The following is a 21416-nucleotide window of genomic DNA, read 5'->3' on the forward strand; positions in this document are numbered from 1 at the left end:
ACAGTCTGGACTTTAAAGGTCCAGTCTGTCAGATTCAGGCTCTGTGTACATGAAGATGGCAGAGATGGAATATAAAGCTCAGAACTGTTTTCATTCATGTTGAATCACCTGAAAGAAGAATCAGAGTCCTGTTACCTCAGGATGAGACTTTTATATCTGCAGCTCTTCTTCCACAGAGGTTCAGGGTCTAAAATCCTTTAAGGCTCCAAAATAACCTGAAACTTCACGTTAGTGAGTGTTCCTGCAGCTCCTGGGTGACAGTTTTCACCGTGCAGCATCGTTTCATTACATGAGTGAAGAAGTTTGGTGGACTGAGGAAGGGTTAATCCATTCATTTATATCTAATGATGAGAATAACTCACTGAACGTTCAGCGTGAACAAACGTGAAACCAGATCACAGGACGTCCAGCTTCCTCTAAGGGAAACCTGAAATGTGGAAGGGGAGTTTCACCGTGCCGTGACCTTTACGATGGGAATAAACCATGAACTCTGAGTGCATCACTTCAAAACTACAAACCTAGAAAGTACAAGACGCCAGTAAAGATGTGATTCCAGTGTTTGAAGTTTAATCAGGACAACAGACTGAAGAACAGTAGTAGTGCAACTCGCAGTAGCCTTCATGTAAAAAAAAAAAAAGGAACAAACAGAACAGAAGCTTGAACATCAGGTGAAGAATCCATGAACACAAAGTAAAACCCACGAACAGAAGCTGCTCCGAGCTTCACTCTGCTGAAGCATCCTGATAACTCCAGAATCCTGCTTCACCCGGCGAGTGACGGAGCTCTTCAGGAGCTTTGTAACAGAAGACGTGGAAGTGTTTAATATTCTTAACGATCAATAAGAGAGAGAGCCAAAGATCGAGAGTGAGTTTCATCTGTTCGAGACGCTCCTGGAAGAAATCAGCACACTCATTAAAGACAAACTGCACGAACTCCACACTCGCTCACACAAACACAAACTCAGGGAACTGATAAATAAATGATCTACAGCAGATAGTTTATAATACAACAACACCCACCCCCACCCGAACAGTGACCACACATACGTCACCTTCAGCGTGTCCAGTTCACACAGGAGGACTTTAAAGCGTCTGATTTTACTCACACGTGCTCGACTCTGAGGCTCTTTAGGTGTCTGATAAAGTGAATGGAGAATTCTTCAAGTGCTTTCTGACCATGCTCACGCCTCAGCCACCTGTCGGCGTACAACATCCACCCACGCACGAAGAAGGTGAAGCCACACAGTTTGTTTTTCTATTGTTTAACGTTGAAGGTGATGAAGCACAAACGCGTCACGTCCACCTCGGAGCTGCACCGTCGACAGAATCGAGTCCTTCCCTTTGAAAAGGAAATGAGGTGAGAGCGGACAGAGAGCGTTACAAGAAGACGAACTCGTCACTGTTTCGTCTGTTGTTGCTCCTGCCCAGCCTGCCCGGGGGCAGGATGTGGGCTGCGGGTCCAGTGTTATTGCTGCTGTGACCCTCGAGTCCGTAATCCTGACCCCGACCCTCCACGAAGGTGAAGATGGGGTACTTCTCCTTCGATGACGACAGCGCCTGAGGGGACGACAAAACCTGGTCAACACAAACCGTCAGAGAATGACACGAAGTATCAGACTCACTGCTGTCGTGATAGCTCTTACAGGTGTACAACGTGTCACCAGGTGAATTTTGGTCTGTCAGCAGCTCACAGGTGAGCCGCTCGTCTGACGGGCTGAGTGAATGATTGAGTGAGGCTCTCCTCCGCCATGCAGCACGCTGTGGTCTGCACCTTTGTCACACATGCTGCAGTTTCTTTTGGTTAAGCTGCAGCCGGTACCGGACGGGCTGCATGAAGCACGCTGAGTTCCCGCTGTATGAATCACTTCTTTACAGCCCTGACGCTCTTTTATTTGCTTCTCTCTGCTCTGCATTGTTGGATTGTTTCCATTCATTCATTCATTCATTCATTAACATCTCGCTCTCTCTACATGTTTCACTCACACACCTCATCGTATCCTCAGTTCTTCTTATTTTCACCTTCAGCCTGCGTCTCCCTCATTTTGTCTGAGTGACACTTTCTGTTCGAGTTAGGAACCTTTTGTTACGTTGATTATTTTGCTGTTAATTGTTAGAAATAAAGACTTTGAGTGTTGTAATCTTTGTTGGTGGCTGAAAAGAGGAGAGTCTCATTCTAATGTTGCACCGTGTTGCACTTATTCCTCTTGTTCAACTGACCGTTAAATGTGTTGGAGGGCCTTTAAAAGTTTATCTGAACATAACGAGGCTTCAGCAGACTGAGATAATTAAAGCCTGCTGAGCTTTAATGATGGGCAAGTAAAACAAAGACTCTTCAGGTAAAACTCACCTCACTGACGGCAGAACACAGAGACTCAAAGTCTTTCTTGTTCTTGGCGTAGAAGCCGATGGTGCAGCTCGGGTCCATGCGGTTGAAGGGCATCTTTTTGGGAGCGCTACAGTGGAACGACTGGAGAGCGACAGAGGTCAGATCAATAAGAGTTCATGACTGGACGTGTTATCTTTCTGTCATACAGTCAAAACACTATTGAGTTTGAAAGTCACGTGATCCGAGTCAGCTGAGAGAGAGATAAACTAACCTCCAGTGAGAAGTTGACTTGTGACACGTCCACCACAGGCTGGCAGTAGTGAGGGTCCAGATACAGCAGCTGCTCGTCTAACACGTGGGAAGAGGACGAGAAAAGGAATTAAAACACAGAATCAAACCTGAAATATCAGAAATAAAACAACAAGCACTGGATTCAGATATGTTTAAAATAAAAGAAAAGGTCCAGACTTTAATTCTCGTAACCACATTCAGTTTCCAAATCACTTCTCACTTCTTCTTTTGTGAGCTGATGATGATTTTCAGAATCGTTGTTCCAGTACTGAGAATCAACAACCAGCAGGAAAAAGAAGAAACCGACTTTCCATGAAAAGAGATGAAGTGACTGATTTACATTTTTAAACAGAAACCTGGCAGTGAGCAAACATTTGAATTAGACTAGAGCGACGCTGTTATTACTGCACTGAAGGAAAACTACTGATGCACGAGGACAGCTGATGTTTCAGAGTATCGTGAACCTTCAGAGTTATTGATTCATAAATGTTGGGCTGTTTAAATCATTCAATCTGTTTAACTGCACAGTATCAGTTAGATAAAATGAAATATGACAGCGAGGGAGCAGTCTATGTGACACATTTCTACCTGTTAAAGGTTTAATCCGCCTCTTCACACGCCACTGAGGTGTTCACATGAAGAAGTTTTATTCTGAGTGACTCTATAAAAACAGGTGGAGCCATCTTTCCGTTTGCTTTACTCAGCCCTGAAGCAGCAGACTCCTGATCATCATCCTGCCGTAAGCACAGCGGCGTCTCTCTGCTGATGTTTACCCAGCCTAAGTTTTCAGTTAACTGACTCTGAACAGGTGAGTCAGGCATGAGCTGCGAGATTGAAGGGAGGCGGTCACAGGAGTGCAACATGTTCAGCGTCCTGAATCAGGACTTGTTGGTTCTCACCTTGGAAGCCGATGAAGTAAAGCGAATGCTTCGGCTTGCCTCCGATGATTCCAGTGCAGCAGTCCAGCTTCAGGATGTTCTGGAAGTGAACACAAGAGGTTCAGAGTTCAGAGACATGAGAGAGAACCTACATCAGGCACCACAGCAGGAACGTGTCAGACCTTGACACATTCGATGTAGGACGGGTTGAGGGCTTCTCCTCCGAGCCGCACAGGCACCAGGATGATGACGGACTTCCAGGCTTGGCTGGACGGATCGGGCGGGTTCTGGCTTAGTGAGAGGTCACACAGACGGACCACGTCCTCTTTGTACACTGCAGCGTGCAGAAACACGATGAGAAAAAACACGTACGCAGGAAGAGTGACGAGATATTTCCACCTGTCAATCTCACCTGTACAATCCTGAGCCACGTACACCGCCAGGTTGTGGAGTGCAGACGTCTTAGCGACCGCTTTCCTGAAAGAAAAGTGTTTTAATGAAACAGTAAAGCTTCACTTGGAAAGAAAATCCTGCTTCCAGGTTCTTACCGTAGTATGTGTGCCACTATAGAGGGGCCGTACCAGTCGCCGGCCTTCTTCCCTGAACTTTTGCCGACTTCCACCAGCTGGTGGATCCCAAAAGGTGCCGAGGGCTGATCCCCGAACCAGGTGACCAACCTGTGGTGGACGGGCTCTGCCTGTCTGTCCCTCACAGACTCGGGTCTCTTTTTCTGGCTGCATTTGGGGCGCTGCTCGCTCGGCGGGGACTTTTCAGGGGTGTTGGATCCTCGCGGGGAGCCGAAGGAGGGGATGGGGACTCCTCCGGCACGGGCTGGGGAACGAGGCCTGAAGACCTCAAAGTCCACGTCGGTTAGCTGCTGAGCATCCGGCCAAGCCCAATCTACGGAATGAACACACACGAAAGAAACTGACATGTTAGAAAAAGACAGAATGAGGACAGAGCATGAGAATGAAAAGAAACAGAAATAACAGGATAAGTCAGGCAGAAAAATGTGTGAATAATGTACACCCAGATAAAAGTGGGAAGAAGAACACAAGGATGACACAAAGGGAAAGAACAAAAGGACGTCAGATCTCTGCATGTAAGAACTGTCATTCATATGTCTGTGCATGTGTCAGAGAGAGAGAGAACTGGATCAGTCATGGCTGATGTTTCAGAGAGACTCGACCTGCATTTTCTGCATTCAGTCAAACTGTGGAGCTGGCAGAGACACAAACCTCTGGGCATCAGATGGACCAGGAGCCCCTGCGCCAGCAGCATCTGCCCGCTGCGCAGCATGCAGCCCCAGCCGCAGTCTGTGGTCAATGTGGAGCCCTCCAGCTGAGGGAAGTCCTTCCTGTAGGTCAGCCAAATCCTGGACACGAAAGCCAGACGGAAGCGCTCCACCTCGTCTGAGCAGAGGTGAAAGAAGAGGGCGAGACGGAGATTTTAAAAAAAAGACAGAATAGAAAAGGTGTTACACCTGTCTGTGGGTTTCATCACATGTTTGTCTGACATGAGAAAGTTCCACGAGCAAAGGGGGAAACTCTCTGCTGCATCTCAGAGGAAGACGGTTCAAACCGCTGTGGTTAACCAGAGCACACATCACAGCACCACCTGGGTCTCTTTCTAGAGCAGATACATCTGCTGACACTCACTTCTGATTTCTGATGCATGTTTGTGAAGCTCACCTTCACTGTTGAGCAGATACGAGTGTCCCAGCACGGTGACTGGGGACACCTTGTTGAAAGAGGTTTTAGATTTAACCGTCCAGCCTGCAGACGGAGGAGCAGGGACATGTTAGTAATGACAGAAAACCGCCTGAGGCTTTGTCAGATGTCGTCACCATGTAACACCGAGAGCACAAACCATATTTGACGTTGTTCCACGCTGACATCAGTTTGGCTTTCAGTCTGTCCATCTCGTCGGGCTCTCCGGTTGCATCTCTGCTGCTTGGATCTAGTGTCTGCGGCGTCCTGAGGCCGAAGCTGCCCTGTCGGTCCAGCGGCTGCTGCTGCTGCCTCCGGCCCTCCATCAGCTCATCCTGCATCACTCCCCCCACGTACTGCGCTGCGCTGGGGGAAACCGAGTTCATGCCTCCGAGGCCTCAGAGCTGGACTCCGGTGCTCGGCATTGCAACACAGAACTGACGACGGGGAAAGAGGAGACAGGAAGAGAGAGAGCGGGTAAATTATTGACTGTTGATAGGAGTTCTTCACTCTGCCTGAAACTCTTTGACTTTACATATGAGACTTAATATTGACTCACTATCACACAGCATGTTTGTACTTCATTTAACCTAATATTGGCCAACACTTCTGTTTCTCCACGCTGTCCTTTTACTATTTGCACTTCTGCCTACATACATGTTGGACATGGACATGTCTGTCCATCCAAGAGGACACATCCACCTCTGTTTTTGGAGGACTTATTCCTTCTCTGGATCTTTAGATAAATATAAAACTGACTTGACATGCTCAGTTCGTACACGATGTTCAAGCTCACGGACTCCGGACGGCAAAATACTTTAAAAACAAGAAGCCTGGTAGCTGGTTGCCCCCCCGCTGCTGCCCATCACTCCACCATCTGTCTCTCCACATTTGCATGTGAACAGTGTGTACATTAACGTGTGTGTGTGTGTATTTCGGGTTAAAATGTAAAGCTGAGTGAAAAAAAAGAATTTCCCATCGAGGGATAGATAGAAGTATCTCTTCTTCTTCTTCTGGTTTCCCTGTCAGACTCTTCGACACCTGATCACAGTGAAGTTTCTGTTTAAATTACCACCAAATTTAATTTTTCATCTGCATTTATATTTCCATTGCAACTCTACTTACCATGTGCAATATTATTTACATCATGGCCACTTCACCTTCAGTACTCATTTTGCACGTCTGTCTGTTGTTTGCCTGTTTTTTGGTTGTTGTTGTTCTGAGTGAATTTCCCCGTTGTGGGATAAATAAAGTCTAATCTAATCTCTCCTTGTGTTTGGTATGTAGAGGTTTGTCACATGCCTTGATTACACTAAAAAGGAAACCGGCACTACAACCTCATTCACGCCTGCATCCATCCATGAGCCAAAAAACTCATAAACTCCTCACTTCCTGAAAATACACACACACACACACACACACACACACACACACACACACACACAGCTGCTGTCCTGAAACTGATGAGTCTTGAGTTTGACTGACTGATCACACTGATGGGAACATTCATCATGTGACGAGCATTTGACAGCCGGCTTCTCTCTGTCAGTCATCTGATGATGTAGCTCTTATTATTCAGTCTGTCTGTCATGACTCACAGTGACTTAAACCTCTGTCTGTCACGACTCACAGTGACTTAAACGTCTCCTGTCACAACTCACGGTGACTTAAACCTCTGTCTGTCACGACTCTCAGTGACTTAAACCTCTGTCTGTCACGACTCACAGGGACTTAAACCTCTCCTGTCACGACTCACAGGGACTCAAACCTCTCCTGTCACGACTCAGTGACTTAAACGTCTCCTGTCACGACTCACAGTGACTTAAGCGTCTCCTGTCACGACTCACAGTGACTTAAACGTCTGCTGTCACAACTCACAGTGACTTAAACCTCTGTCTGTCACGACTCAGTGACTTAAACGTCTGCTGTCACGACTCACAGTGACTTAAACCTCTGTCACGACTCACAGTGACTTAAACGTCTCCTGTCACGACTCACAGTGACTTAAACCTATGTCTGTCACGACTCACGGTGACTTAAACCTCTCCTGTCACGACTCAGTGACTTAAACCTCTGTCTGTCACGACTCACAGTGACTTAAACCTCTCCTGCCACGACTCACAGTGACTTAAACCTCTGTCTGTCACGACTCAGTGACTTAAACCTCTTCTGTCACGACCCAAAGTGACTTAAACCTCTCCTGTCACGACTCACAGTGACTTAAACCTCTCCTGTCACGACTCACAGTGACTTAAACGTCTGCTGTCATGACTCACAGTAACTGAAACGTCTCCTGTCACGACTCACGGTGACTTAAACGTCTCCTGTCACGACTCACAGTGACTTAAACGTCTCCTGTCACGACTCACAGTGACTTAAACCCCTGTCTGTCACGACTCAGTGACTTAAATAACTCACAGTGACTTAAACGTCTCCTGTCACGACTCACAGTGACTTAAACCTCTGTCTGTCACGACTCAGTGACTTAAACGTCTCCTGTCACGACTCAGTGACTTAAACCGCTGTCTGTCATGACTCACAGTGACTTAAACCTCTCCTGTCACGACTCACAGTGACTTAAACCTCTGCTGTCACGACTCGCAGTGACTTAAACCTCTGTCTGTCACGACTCACAGTGACTTAAACCTCTGTCTGTCACGACTCAGTGACTTAAACGACTCACAGTGACTTAAACCTCTCCTGTCACGACTCAGTGACTTAAACGTCTGCTGTCACGACTCACAGTGACTTAAACATCTCCTGTCACGACTCACAGTGATTTAAACGTCTCCTGTCACGACTCACAGTGACTTAAACCTCTGTCTGTCACGACTCAGTGACTTAAACGACTCACAGTGACTTAAACCTCTGTCTGTCACGACTCACAGTGACTTAAATCTGCCTGTCACGACTCACAGTGACTTAAACCTCTGTCTGTCACGACTCAGTGACTTAAACGACTCACAGTGACTTAAACCTCTGTCTGTCACGACTCACAGTGACTTAAACCTCTCCTGTCACGACTCAGTGACTGAAACGTCTCCTGACTCACGGTGACTTAAACCTCTGTCTGTCACGACTCAGTGACTTAAACCTCTGTCTGTCACGACTCACAGTGACTTAAACCTCTCCTGTCACGACTCACGGTGACTTAAACCTCTCCTGTCACGACTCACAGTGACTGAAACGTCTCCTGTCACGACGTCTACAGCACATATTGACGTTTCAAACACCGGGCACGGAGCTAATGACCTCCTCCACACCTCCACACCTCCACACATCAAACCTCCACCTACCTGCTGTAAAGCCGGTCAAGCTGCTCGGTCCTCTGTCGTGTTTGGACTCATGTCAGTGATGTCCTGTCCTCTCTGTCTCTCTGTCTGTCCTCACGGAGACATTCACCGAAGCTAGCTCGCTCGCTAGCTCCCGGCGTTAGCTCTTACCGGACACCGGCGCTCCTAACGACCTCTCAGCTGAACACATCCGGTGTCAGCACCGAGCACCGGCCTCCGCCTGACAGCTGGGCTCATGTGTGGACACAAACCGAGCAGACAGTCCGGATCACAGCGGTTTTACTTCCCCATGAACAGTCCGCCGCTTTATTAGCATGTCCCCCCTTTAAACAGCGGAGGACGGCTACTTCCTGTTGTCGTTTCCTGCCGGCGCGACGCCATTGGCCGGAGTGATCACTGTGACGAAGCTGATTGGATGATTTCTGAATAATGGAGTTTAGCGGTGTGCTATTGGCTAATATTAACGCCTCGAGTTATGTAATCTGTAACCAAGGCTACAGGTCACATTACAGTAAATAGATCAAATATATTTAATTAGTGACAGGTGCACATGGTATATATGATTATATACATAATTATAGAATTCTAATTTGTCTTTTAATAAGTGTTAAATTATTGAATGAATTCTATGAACAGTTTAAACTGCAACAGCTGTTACATATATATATATATATATATATATATATATAATATATATAAATATATATATAAATATAGAAGTTGCACCCAAGGATGAACCAGTCTTGTGCAAAAAAATAGTTAAATCATCATCATTGAGTATATATATTTCAAATATAATAATGAAAATTAATTATCTCTTTGTTTTTATGTGTTTTGGCCAGTAAAAGTTAAATAAAAATGGCCTTTAGCACATTTCTATGGTGGCTTTTAATCTCGCAACAAACAGTGAACTGCACTGCAGACTGTATGCAGACTTGTATGCATGTACAAATAACCAGCAGTAAATATTGTGCTAGTCCTAGTATTGAACTACAAGATGCAAAACAGCTGCAAGCCTTTATTTAGAGTTCTGTAAAGCTTTTGATGGGATAGTTAGGTCCTAGAGATGTGGGGACAACAGCTGCACAGAGGGGCCCAATTTCATTTTTATGTCATGGGGCCCATAAAAAAACAAGTCTCTCTTCCTGATATCTTGGCTCATTTCTTTTGACTTCCCCATGATGTTACACAAAGAAGCAGCAGTGTGTTTCAGGTGTGCCTTAAAATACTTCCACAGGTGTGTCTCTTAATTAACCCAAATGTTGTCATTAAACTTATCAGAAGCTTCCAAAGACATGACATCATCACCTGGGCTTTCCCAAATTGATTAAAGGGTTAGTAATCTTAGTGTATGTAAACTTCTGACTTTGTAGAAAGTAATAAAAAATTGTCTAAAAAAAATCATTCTCTCATTATTCTGGCATTAAGCAGATAGAAATAATTTTGGTAATCCTAACGGACCTAAAACAGGAAAATCCTGATTTCGTGTCAGACAGTGAGAAAATGTATTTACACACAAAATGCAGGATGACGCATTTTAATTACTCAGAAAACTAGATATTTTTAATATGAATTAATAATGGAAATGTTCTATGCAGTTAAAAGACATGTGGCCTACAAATGTTTTGCAGTGTAGATTATATAACTTTTTATTTTGTTTGCTATTTTATTTTTCTATTTCAATTATGTGTCTTCTTTCTTAATGATCGTTCACAGTTTCTTCTCTCTGTTAAAAATATGTAAATAAAAGCAGCGATGTTACTAACGACATTAATGATGGCTTCAGTACTTACACCTGTCTGTGACGGAGGTTTTTCCGCTTGGAAAGTAGGCCTCTGTGTTTTTAGATTGTTGGTGAAACAGCTGCTGTGACATGGTTTATTAATCTGACCTGAATATAATCTGTAGCCAGAAAAGGTTAACTTTTATAAGAAGGATGTTTTTATGACAGATTACAGTAAAAAAATCAAATAACGAGCAAGAGTTGGAAAGTTTCGGAACAAATCTCAGATTTTTATTCCACATACTGCACTTCAGGTGTCTGCATCTGAATCACATCTATCACAAACAAAAAAAATGCCCCATGGTACAAATAAATACACTTTCAGTGAACAGTGAATGTGGAATGTTTTTATACTTTGTGTTCATCTGTAGAATCCATATCTGTATACAGTATACATACTTTTTCTTCAAAGGAACTTACAAACAATACCAACAAATGAAGATTATTTTTTTCCCCAAATAAAGTGCATTTATACTACTCTCTCAAACATGTAACACTAGCAGAGACACCACTGATTTGGAAAAGGCCTGAAAGTGGGCGTAATAGCTGTATAAGATTACAATTACAGTTACTTTAATCAGGTGATCCGAGCTGACCTGACGACTCGTTTATTACATCAAGATATAAAAGAACTTCCTTCCTATCAGCAGAATATATAAGACGGTATATTTAAAAATCCCTATTCCAGAAGATATAATTAACAGTCACGTGGAGAACAGGACAGAAATCAAACCGATGTTTCAAGTGCTCGTTTGATAATTACTGCAGATGTTTTTGTCGTTAGAAACGTAAATGCATATTCAGTAAACCTATGGCTAAAACATCCACTCTGCAGGATTTGGGTGGTCTTGGCTTAAATTACAGAAACTCCATGAACACATGATGGAAACATGTTGAGCAGTGGTTGGTTTGAACCACTGGAGGGCAGTAGAGTACAACGCCAAATAAAAGACCATGATGCTTTGCTGCGTGGGACTCATGGGTTCACCTTTAAATATTGTTGGGCTGCTCACAGAATCCAAAATATGAACAGATTCAAATCCATTTATTCTGCATTACTCAAGAAATACTTTTTATATTAACGGCTGCTCAGCCCGGTGATGAGGCGTACCCCGCCTGTCGCCTCCGAGCCAACTGGGATTGGCTCCAGGCCCCCATCGACCCTGATGATGAGGGAAAAATGGCTGCTTGTGTAAATAGATTGTATATTGCCGATGACACAAACTCACACCGAGAGCCTCGCACAAAACAAGTCTGAGACTAAAGTCTGGAGCAGAAAACTGGAGTTGCTGTTGTTTGGTTGAATCAGTTAACACCTGTGCAGCTTTCGAATCGAATCAAATCAAAGATGGATTAAATGGTTTAAAACCCTGCTTTTCTTTGTAACACACACACTCTCTCTCACACACACACACACAGCTGTAAATGGTTTGCATAAGATTATGTACACTGTAGTGAGAGGTGAATGAAGACCGGAGGGAGGAGAGAGAAAGTCGTCGAACGCTTCATCCTTCTCAGCACAGACAATCAATCCTAACTTATCGGTATGTTACATAATGTGAGCGTTACATTGATCAGTCTTGACTACTTATATCTCGTAGTACCTACTGCAACATTCTGATTAAACTCTAAACAACCTTTTTTTACAGTAACAGGTTCACTGTGACACTGTGACACTCACCGACCTCAGCCAAACAGCCCTTTAACAAATGACAGTTTGCTACATCCATGACTGCAAAATGACACACACGTGTTCACCGTATATGTGCTTATAAATTATTTTTTACATCCACGTGAATCATCGCTGTGCCATCGCCATCGCCATCGCCATCGTCTGATTGGTTAATACAGCAGCAGAGCAGCGAGAGCTGTTTCTGGACCCTGACTGCTGTCTGTCTGTTTATTACCAGTTCTGTCATGACCCTCTGCTGAGTCAACCGTGCAACCGAGTGTAATTACCCCTTGAAAAGACGACACACACACACACACACACACACACACACACACACACACTCACGGACCTACAGGGGTATGGATTTAAATGCATGAAAATCATCTGCTGACACTGCTGCTGCCTCCCGTGTCAATGCGAGTGTGTGTACATGTGTTTGTGCATGTGTGTGTGTGTTCATGTGTGTGTGTGTGTGCATGTGTGTGAGCTGCAGAGGGAGGGAAAAGGGGGCCTGTGGTAGCTCCCTCCTGTGAAGGGGAGATAAGCGCCGAGCCTGAGCTCTGTCAATCCTCTGCAGCACGGACGCAGCCTTCAAGAACCATCAGAAATAGACCCAACATGGCTTCACACACACACACACACACACACACACACACACACACTGAAACACACACAATCCCATGCGACAGACAGAGCTCGATGTGACATCCACCGACAGAGCGCCCGCTTTGGCTTCGTCTGACTCGGTAAACTGCTGAACGATGATGAAGAAGAAGAAGAAGAAGAGTTGAATCGTCTTGTTTTACCCGCGATTGAGAAGAAGAGTGGGCCGGTCCAGAGACAAAACAGAGTGACTGGATTTGGTATTCACAGTATTCAGCATGTTTTGATCGGTAAAGCACTTTTTGACCTTCTTGTACCTAGAATACAACGTACAGTACAGTACACACCATATGACATGCGTTCACAGAGACCCACACACATATACGTCTGATAGAGTGTTCCACGTTACATTAAGAGTCTTCTTATTAAATACTTTATAATAGAAAATCAACAGATAATGCACCTTTACAGTCCATTATTTCACTCCTGGTTTGAAGTTAGAGTCAGTCAATGATTGGAATCAATAAATAACATTTCATATACTCTGAAACTGGAATGTACATTGTTTTTAAGTGCTTGACTTCTGTTGCAGTGTTCGTCCAAAAAAAGGCATCTTTTTTTCTACTAAAGTCCCCGTCAGGGACCCCATGGGGTCACATTTTGGGCGGGATGCTACCAGCCTTCTCTAGCGGCGAGGCGGCGGGACTTTGGGTCACCACCGCAGCCCCGACACCCGCTCGACCTCCAGCAGGAGGGTCGGACTTCCCTGCGGCGCCTCCCTGCTTCTCCTCCGCCGCCGCCGCCGCCTTAGTCTGCTGGTCTTTGCTCTTGGCCCCGTCCTGGGAGCCGAGCTTCATTGGCCCAAGGACGTTTTTGGCCACGGTGGTCAGCTGGCTGACGAAGCTCGTCTTTTCTCCGGGGGAGACGGGTCTCGACTTGCAGAGGGAAGGTCCACAGAGGGAGGGGGTGACGGCGGTCGGGGAGGGAGACGGGGAAGGCGAATGCTCCTCCACCACCTCCAGGCGACATTTCTCGTCCCAGTCGAGGGTTCCCCTGTAGCAGTTGACGGCCCCGAGTCCCTGCCTCACTTTGCCCAGCGAGAGCGACTGCCCGTGCGGGGGCACGACGGGAGCGAGAATGCGAGCGGGGAGTTTTGGGCTTTTGGAGCCGAGATCTGGAGTCCTGGAGTCAGCGCTCTCTGCTCCGGCCTTCCTCAGGCCGTCCCCCATACCTGAGGGTTTAAAGGTTTTGTTCATGCTCAGAGGACTCGCTGTCACCGTGGAGTTGATGGATTTATCTGGAGCAGACGTAGAGCTGTTGCTGAAGACGGCACCGGGTAAACCGGGTCTGCTCTTGTGGTTTCCTTCCTGCTTTGGTTCAGTTCTGCATCCCAGCTGCTCTCTGTGATCCTTACTACCAGACAACACGCCTTTGGCTGCCTTGTGGTCTTGCTGTTTTGGGGTCGAGTCTGTCGGACTCTTCTGAGCGCCCAGACTTCCCGTTGTTTTTGTTGGGGTGCTCGGAGTCGTAGCTTTAGTTGTTTCTGCACTTAGTCTGGAGCTCGGCCCGGCCTGTGAGCTCAGGGGCAGCTCGCCTGTATGAGGTTTTCTCGTTAATGATGACGGGGACACTATGGCTCCGACCCGACTCAGCCTCTCAAGAACTGCCGCTGTGTCACTGTCCCTCTCTTTCTCCCTCTCCCTCCCTCTCTCCCTCTCTTCCCTCTCCCTCCCGGCCAGCAGAGTTTCCCTGCTGAGCGGTGACTCCTGCCTCCCGAGTCTCCTCACAGGCTTCAGGACGCCGGTCTCCGGGGTGGTGGAGGATGAGGGCAGAGGTGGAGGATTCGGAGGCAGGTTTTCCCCCTCCGTCTCCAGCAGGCTCTGGAGCCCGAGCTCACAGAGGAAGGCATCCTTACGGTACTCGGAGTGCTGCACCTCCAGGCTGTGCTTCCTCAGCGGGCCGCCCAGCCCTCCTGTAGAACTGGACTGGGTCAGAGGCGAGCCCAGCTTCTCCGCCGACTGCACCCGTTTGAGTAGAGGCGATCGAGGCGGTTCGGCGCTCTTGGGCCTGGGACGGACCACCGGCGGTGAGGAGTGGAGCTTGGCGGGGAATGACTGGGTGGTGTTGGAGCTCCCCACGGTGTGGCCAGGCAAGGGTGGTGGTGAAGACTGCGTAGGGGAAGGTGTGTGGGCCAGCGGGGACAGCGGGATGTTACCAGCAGACTTACAACGAGCGGAGCGATACTGACGGTGCAGTTTGGGGGAGAGGCCGTGCAGCGAGCTGGGCCTCATGTGCTGAGACGGAGCGGGGGAGTTTGGAGTGCTGGAGGCCGGAGAGCTGCTCTGGGAGGAAGCACCTAAAGGAAAGAAGAAGATCAATTAAGATACAAGATCCCAAAGGAGAAGGAAGACTTTGAATTTAAAAGTACAGAGAATTCTGGTTTTAAGGCGAGTACATTCTGTTGGCTTCAAAAACTCGTTTTCCAGCCTGTGCTCTGTGTTTTGGAAGTCGGTTTGGATAACTCCCATTCTCTGTTCTAAAAATACCGAGCTGCTTTCTGTGCAGCCTCAGAAAAAATATTTCTGAACTGATCTCAGGCCATTTCTCTTTGGGTTTGTTCCCAGTGTCCTACCCAGGTACGAAGGCTCGGGGGTGGAGCGGTAGCCCTGAGTCGGGGAGCGGGCGGACAAGCTGTGGGTTGGAGAGCCGGGGAGACTCTCGCTGGAGGACAGAGAGCGATTCAAAGACGACAGACTGCGGCTGGTGTGCAGCAGATTGGACTGCTTCGTGATCTTACGGAACAGCGAGTTACGCTTCTTACTGCAGACAAAGAAGAGACAGGATGAGAGAGGGAGTTCTGAAATGAGATCAACATATACGGCACCGTGATCCGGGTTCTGCTCGAGGTTTCTGCCTCTTAAAGAAAGTGTTTGATCACGGTGTGAATTGTTGAGTCTCTGTAAATAATATTATTTATTAAGAGTACAGTCTAGACTTCATCATTAAATGTGAGACGTGTGAAAAGGGTCATCTCTATATCTGGTTGTTTTGTGCTGAAGTGTCGGATGTTTACTTGGAGCATCATTAATAACTGACAGAAGATTCAGAAAGTATTCAGTACGGCACCTCGTACATCGTCATCAGTAACACGTGTGTTCGATCCTACCTGTCCTGTCCGTCCTTCCCCATCGTCCTCTTGTTCCGTCGGGCCATCTTACACTTGTAGCTGGCTTTACGGGCTGGACCGACTTTGATGGAGGTGTTCTCAAAAGGCGTGGTCGTCACCGTCACCTTGTTTCCGCTCTGCACAGATCGACGACAATAAAAGATTCATGATTTACAGAATGAATGATCAAACTTAATTTGGAATAATTTAAAGATCCGCTCAGCTCAGAGTTACACGGAAACAACTTCTCTTCAAATCGATCTTATGAATAAACTAAGTGGACTTACCTTGAGGATGAGCTCTACCACTTCGGTGTGGACCAGACCGTGGACAGGCTCCCCATTTACGTGGGTGATGAGGTCACCGGCACACAGGCCAGCTTCCTGGGCGGGGCCGCCATCCTCCACATGCTGCCAAGACAGAAGGGCCAAATCAAATACATGTAAACATGCAGAGACTCAATCAATCCTAAAACGAGCTTTCAGTTCAGATTCGTGTCAGATGAGAGAAAAACATTCATTTGCAGTTGCAGTTTGGCTATAAATAATAAAGTAAAGGAAGAGAAATGAGACGTTTAACTTCATATTTCTGAGAGTTTCTTACCCAGACGATGTGATGCACGCTGTAAATATCGCTGTCTCCGATGTAGACCCTGATGGCCCTGAGAGTAAAGCCGTACTTCTTTCCAGAGCGGTGGATGGTGATGGGAGAGCGCAGCACGCTGACCGCCGGGCAGAAGTCTCTGCTGGGTGAAGAGTCGCGGGACGAAGGGTTGGAGGAGAACGAGTGGGGAGACATGGGGCTGGCCAACGGAGAGAAGCCGCCGTGCTGCTCCACTGGAGGCAGGAGGAGAGAAATGTAAACACACCACAAACTAACATTTCCAACAGGACGACCTGTGCGCCTCTCACCTGACGGTATGATGACAGACAGGGCTGTGGCCGAGGCCGACTTGATGACCTTGTTTCCAGGTCTGGAGTTGCGTTTCTCTCCGTCACCGGATAAATGCTGATGCCGTGCGCGGCGGAGGACCAGGTCATTGGTGGCCCGGGCCCCCAGAGGATCGTACAGAGGGGTCATCACGTCTCGACCGGCTGCTGCAGGGCCCGGAGATAACGTGGTGACAGTCGTGGTGACTCCCGGCGTCTCTCCATGTCGAGGGGATTTATCTGCGAGGAGTCAGGTGGAAATTAAAGTAGCATTCAGAGGTGAAAATAGCGACGTCCACAGTGTCACAGCTTCCTTTTTATCACACACCTGCTCCGTTGATCTCCTTCAGACTGTTCCTCTGCTCCAGGAGGCTCGGTGATGGGACGCTGGTCCCATCCAGAGAGGTCCCACGGACCTTGATGGGCGCCTGGCGGGACAGGAAGTCTGGCTCGCCGTCCAGTGGCGAGGCAAAGCGGTGCGTATCCATCAGTGCTGAGAAGCGTCGGCGAGCACCGAGCGGAGGGCTCGCATCGCCCTCCATGTAGAGGGACTCTGAACAGGACAGACGCTTCCTGCAGAGAGGAGGACACGGAAACACAGACGGTCTCACAAACTGTGTCTCCTCCGTCTAAACCAGAGTTCAGAGCTCGCACAGTGAAGCTCGGAGCTAGATGCTCATGTCAGGAGTCAGCGGTTTGTTTATGTTGTTCACATGAGCATGCAGTGACACATTACATCACATCCTGTGTCGCAGCAGCTGAGTCTGTTGACTCCACTGACCCACATCCACATGTAGCTGCTGAGTGCAGCCCTGTTACCTCACCCTGTCTGCTCAACATGAACTGTGGTGGCCACGAAACAAGACAGGTCCTATTTAGAGCCCGTTTAGTTTGTCTGTTCTGGACAGACACGGAGTGGTCCAACATGGACGAGGACCTGCAGCATCTGTAGATACATTCTGCATTTTATTCCATGTCTGCCGTGATAAGTGAATTAGTTAACAAAACTAACAACTACTCTGTGCTCCTTTACACCTTTCTCAGCTTATGTCCTCCTCTGTAAGTCGCTTTGGATAAAAGCGTCCGCTAAATGCGATGTAATGTAATGTAATGTAAAGTGAATTGTAAACAGAGCCCCCTAAACCTTTAAATAACTTTCTGAAGCGTCTCCGCTACACGACGTTCACGACACATCGTCGCGGTGAGGAGACGGGAAGTACAGATTGTAATCGAGTATCTCTGATGAAGATGGATGTAAAATAATTTGAACGTATCCTGAGGAAGGAAATGCATTAGACACACACACACACACACACACACACACACACACACAATGGATTTCACTGAATGTAAACAGAACTTTTGTTTGTTTACAAGAAAACTCTGCGGGGCGCCTTTAATTAAAGAAATGAATGAATGTAATGAGCTGCAGCTGAAAAGTAATCAGAGCTGCGAGATGCTGATGATTCATGTTTTGATATGCGAGAGGGGGGAAAATCCAATATGTAAGCTAATAAATGACGAGACCACCTTCACCTTATCTCCATCATTTTCTAACCGTTATGAATGATTGGATTTTACATATGAATGTGGAGGGATTGAAACCCAGAACATATGCTGAGGTGAGACGGAGTTATGAGAGCAGATCGGGCGCTCTCAATCAGAAACGTGTCAGATAACGAAGTCTGGACTCAGCAGGTCGTCGTCTTTGTACGACTCGCCTCAGAGCATGATGAGCGCAGTAACAGAGCAGGATTATGTTTAATGAATCTAGAGCAAATCTTTCACTTAGACGGGCTACAAACTAAAAACCACGAAGGATAATGAGTCTGCTAATAACTGTGAGTTAACAACTCCACAGCTGAGGGCACAAACAGCATTAAACCACCTGAACTTAGCAGTAATTATCCTTTTCTGTATCTTAATTACACACTGGATTTTGAAACTTTGTGACACTTTTTAAGTTTCGGTGAATTTTTCCAAAGTTTGCAGAGGTGGGATCTGTTTGCTGCGAGTGTGAACTCTTGCAACAAAGATCTTTTTATAGGAAAAGTGTCAGAGTTGGTGTCGGTGAGATAGAAAACACACGGTGAGGAGAGAAAACCTTCAGGAAACACCCTCACACAGGCATCCAGAACACTCCACCTCGTGCTCAGACTCCAAAATAACCAACGCGCCTCTAAAAAAAACCCAATCGTTCAGCGATGCCCGTTACTCACATCTCCGGGGAGCCGGTCCTCCAGCTCTTGTCTCTCATGCTGAAGCTGCCCAGACTCTCTCTCTTAGTCACCTTGTCCTCCCGCGGGCCCTTGTGTTCTCGACGGGACACCGAGGTCGTGGCCTTCTGTTCCAGCTGAGACAGATGCTCCATGCTGCTGTACACCTGCAGGGGGGTGCACAGTCAGATCAATAATCATAAACATACAGCTGATGGGTGGAGGCTCGAGCTGGAATTATCCGTCTTTACCGTGTTTCAGATATGCACTATAAGAACAGACACCATCACACCTTAAAGAGCTCATGGTACCCTGTTATTAACCTCCTGCAGAACCAGCTCCCAGTTCTGGTTCTGGAGGCAGACCTCCTCTTATAGTAAGAGCTGAATCAGGTATCAAATAATTTGTTTTGGAAACGTGTGTGTTCACCGTGGACGTCATTATTTGTGTGGCATGCAGACGTCCTTGCCTCAAACACTCGAGAGCCCTCGACTGGAACTTCAAATTCGTCTCTGATTTAATTGAAAGCGTCGCCTCGATGAGGCACTTTGGATTTTCTGAAGAGCTCCTTCACGACTTCACAACCCAAACAAGAGAGGACGGACCAGGTAGACGAGAGACAGAGAGAGCGAGGGAGCGAGGGAAGGAGGGAGGGAAAGACAGAGCGAGCGAGAGAAGATGTGAAGTGGGAGGAAAAAGACAGCGTGAGGCGAGAAAATCCCACCCGAGAAGAAAAGTGTGACAGGAAAAGAAGACGCCGGCAGGCAGTCACAGATCAGGATTAACAGAGATTTGGTCATGGAGAGAATGGATGTGAAAAATAAAGGGGAGGAAAGATTGCAGAGTCATCTGTAGAAAGGTGCATGAGCCCGTGGCTTAAAAAAGAAACAGAGACAAGAGAAGGAACGATGTAACAACACAACAAGACTCTGTGAACTGCAGAGACCTGAATCCAGCCTCCAGGTGCTGCTCTGTACAGCTAGACCTGGTTTTATCTGTCTAAGACTCCTTCTTCATCTCATCCTGTCAAATAAAACGCCAAGTAACGAAAATATGACGAGTAAAACGGAGTCAAATGACAGGGAGGATGAGAGCGATGAAAGAGGAGAGACCTTGCTGAAGCGAGGCGAGCAGGAGGAGAACTGTCTGATCTCCACAGGCTCGTCGTCATTGGTGTCGTCCTCGTCGTACGTATTGATGTGATGGTAACGATCCGAGCGGGCTGCCGGGGGAGAGAGGAGATCAAATATATGAGCCGTCTGTTGAACATAAAACGTGAATTTCTGAAAATTATTATCCAGACCACGAAGCTAACATTGATGTAACCGCTGCACTTTACAGACACATGAATCCAGACAGACGTACTATCAAAGTAGCTGGTGTCCTCCTCTGACTCCAGGTGAGGGATGAACTCGGCTTTCTGCCTCAGCAACGTGTTCCAGTCGAGCTCAGTGAAGAACGAGTGCTGCTTCACCTCGAACGCTCCACCTGGCGGCACAAACGACACCTGTCAGCCTCGTGCAGCACGGACGGACGCTTCATTTATTGTTTTTATATTAGCAACAATTGTTTAAGTGCCAAAAACTGATGTCGCTGTCATTCCTAACCCTGACACAGAATGCATACAGGTGCACAGCTCTGATATAAAGTCGTTACCTGTACCCAACCTCACAAGAGGGTTGGTCTGTAACAGGGCAGAGATGAGAGCCAGAGCATCTGCAGGCAAGGCCTCGTCACCTTCAGGCCAAACTATATCGTCTTAACGGGGACAAACAGAACAAAGAGAGAGAGAGAGCAACGAACATTTTAAAATAGTTTTCAAGATGACAAATCACAGCCTAGTCCAATCAATATGCAAAAAATGTCCTTAATGCCTGCGTGTCACCAGGGAAAATATAAACACAGGAGGAACTATTTTATGTGGAGCAGTGTTCAGAAATCTGAAAAACTCGTTTCAAACTTCAGAGCGTGGCTGAGATGCATGGTGGTACATAAAAGAATGATCCTCAGAGTATATACAACTTCTTAAAATAGCTTACTATGAACCACTTACTATAAAGAAAGACACTAACCCAGAAACCCAGTTGAATGGAGACATACCGTGCAGCCTTTGTACTTTGCTTTGGATTGCTAAAACTGCAGACAGCGGAGAATAGAGAGCGCGTCTTTAGTTTAAAGTTTAAAACTCTTCTCTTACCTGTGATCACCTGTCCAAACAGCTCCTCCGGAGTGTCTCCGAAGAACGGCACGCAGCCCACCAGAAACTCGTACAGGATGATGCCCATGGCCCACCAGTCCACCGGCTTACCGTAGCCCTGCCGGAGAATCACCTCCGGAGCGATGTACTCAGGAGTGCCACACACCTGAAAGATGCAGAGAGAGATTGACTGACAGAGTTAATTAATCAGATCAGAGATCACATCTCTCCCATTCTGGCTTCCTTGCATTGGCTCCCTATTAAATCTAGAATAGAATTTAAAATTCTTCTCTTTACTTACAAAGCTCTTCATGGTCAGGCACCATCTTATCTAAAAGAGCTCATAATACCTTA

General features: G+C 47.0%; 2 protein-coding genes across 4 annotated transcripts in view; both read right to left on the reverse strand.

The window, feature by feature from the left end:
- Positions 1–545: 545 nt before the first annotated feature.
- Positions 546–8868, reverse strand: atg4da (autophagy related 4D, cysteine peptidase a). Its single transcript, XM_027282382.1, has 11 exons — positions 8500–8868; positions 5364–5640; positions 5186–5269; positions 4733–4906; positions 4043–4394; positions 3907–3971; positions 3677–3828; positions 3516–3594; positions 2597–2673; positions 2347–2466; positions 546–1556 (listed from the first exon to the last, which is right to left on the reverse strand). Exons 2-11 carry the CDS (start codon positions 5587–5589, stop codon positions 1377–1379), a joined length of 1509 nt encoding a protein of 502 aa, XP_027138183.1. The 5' UTR covers positions 5590–5640; positions 8500–8868; the 3' UTR covers positions 546–1376.
- A 3961-nt stretch (positions 8869–12829) lies between these two features.
- The window catches only part of mast1a (microtubule associated serine/threonine kinase 1a), a 78118-nt gene continuing 69531 nt past the window's right edge, over positions 12830–21416 (reverse strand). For all 3 annotated transcript variants that reach the window (XM_027283340.1, XM_027283341.1, XM_027283342.1), the window contains 12 exons: positions 21063–21228; positions 20522–20623; positions 20231–20353; positions 19978–20087; positions 18869–19032; positions 16978–17222; positions 16632–16889; positions 16324–16556; positions 16008–16130; positions 15721–15857; positions 15187–15374; positions 12830–14910 (listed from right to left, as the gene is read on the reverse strand). In XM_027283340.1, coding sequence (XP_027139141.1) covers positions 13208–14910; positions 15187–15374; positions 15721–15857; positions 16008–16130; positions 16324–16556; positions 16632–16889; positions 16978–17222; positions 18869–19032; positions 19978–20087; positions 20231–20353; positions 20522–20623; positions 21063–21228 — 3552 coding nt within the window. In that variant the 3' untranslated portion in view covers positions 12830–13207. The remainder of the gene's footprint in view (positions 14911–15186; positions 15375–15720; positions 15858–16007; positions 16131–16323; positions 16557–16631; positions 16890–16977; positions 17223–18868; positions 19033–19977; positions 20088–20230; positions 20354–20521; positions 20624–21062; positions 21229–21416) is intronic.

The sequence above is a fragment of the Larimichthys crocea genome, chromosome X (assembly GCF_000972845.2).
Source record: "Larimichthys crocea isolate SSNF chromosome X, L_crocea_2.0, whole genome shotgun sequence".
NCBI classification, from domain to species: domain Eukaryota; kingdom Metazoa; phylum Chordata; class Actinopteri; family Sciaenidae; genus Larimichthys; species Larimichthys crocea.

What these genes read in the sequence shown, in the direction of transcription:
- atg4da (XM_027282382.1), bottom strand. Translation starts at nt 5,589, where the DNA reads ATGAACTCGGTTTCCCCCAGCGCAGCGCAGTACGTGGGGGGAGTGATG. An exon ending in GTGGAACAACGTCAAATATG is followed by an intron (nt 5,270 to 5,363) that starts GTTTGTGCTCTC and finishes CTCCGTCTGCAG; the next exon opens with GCTGGACGGTTAAATCTAAA. An exon ending in ATAGTGGCACACATACTACG is followed by an intron (nt 3,972 to 4,042) that starts GTAAGAACCTGG and finishes CTTTTCTTTCAG; the next exon opens with GAAAGCGGTCGCTAAGACGT.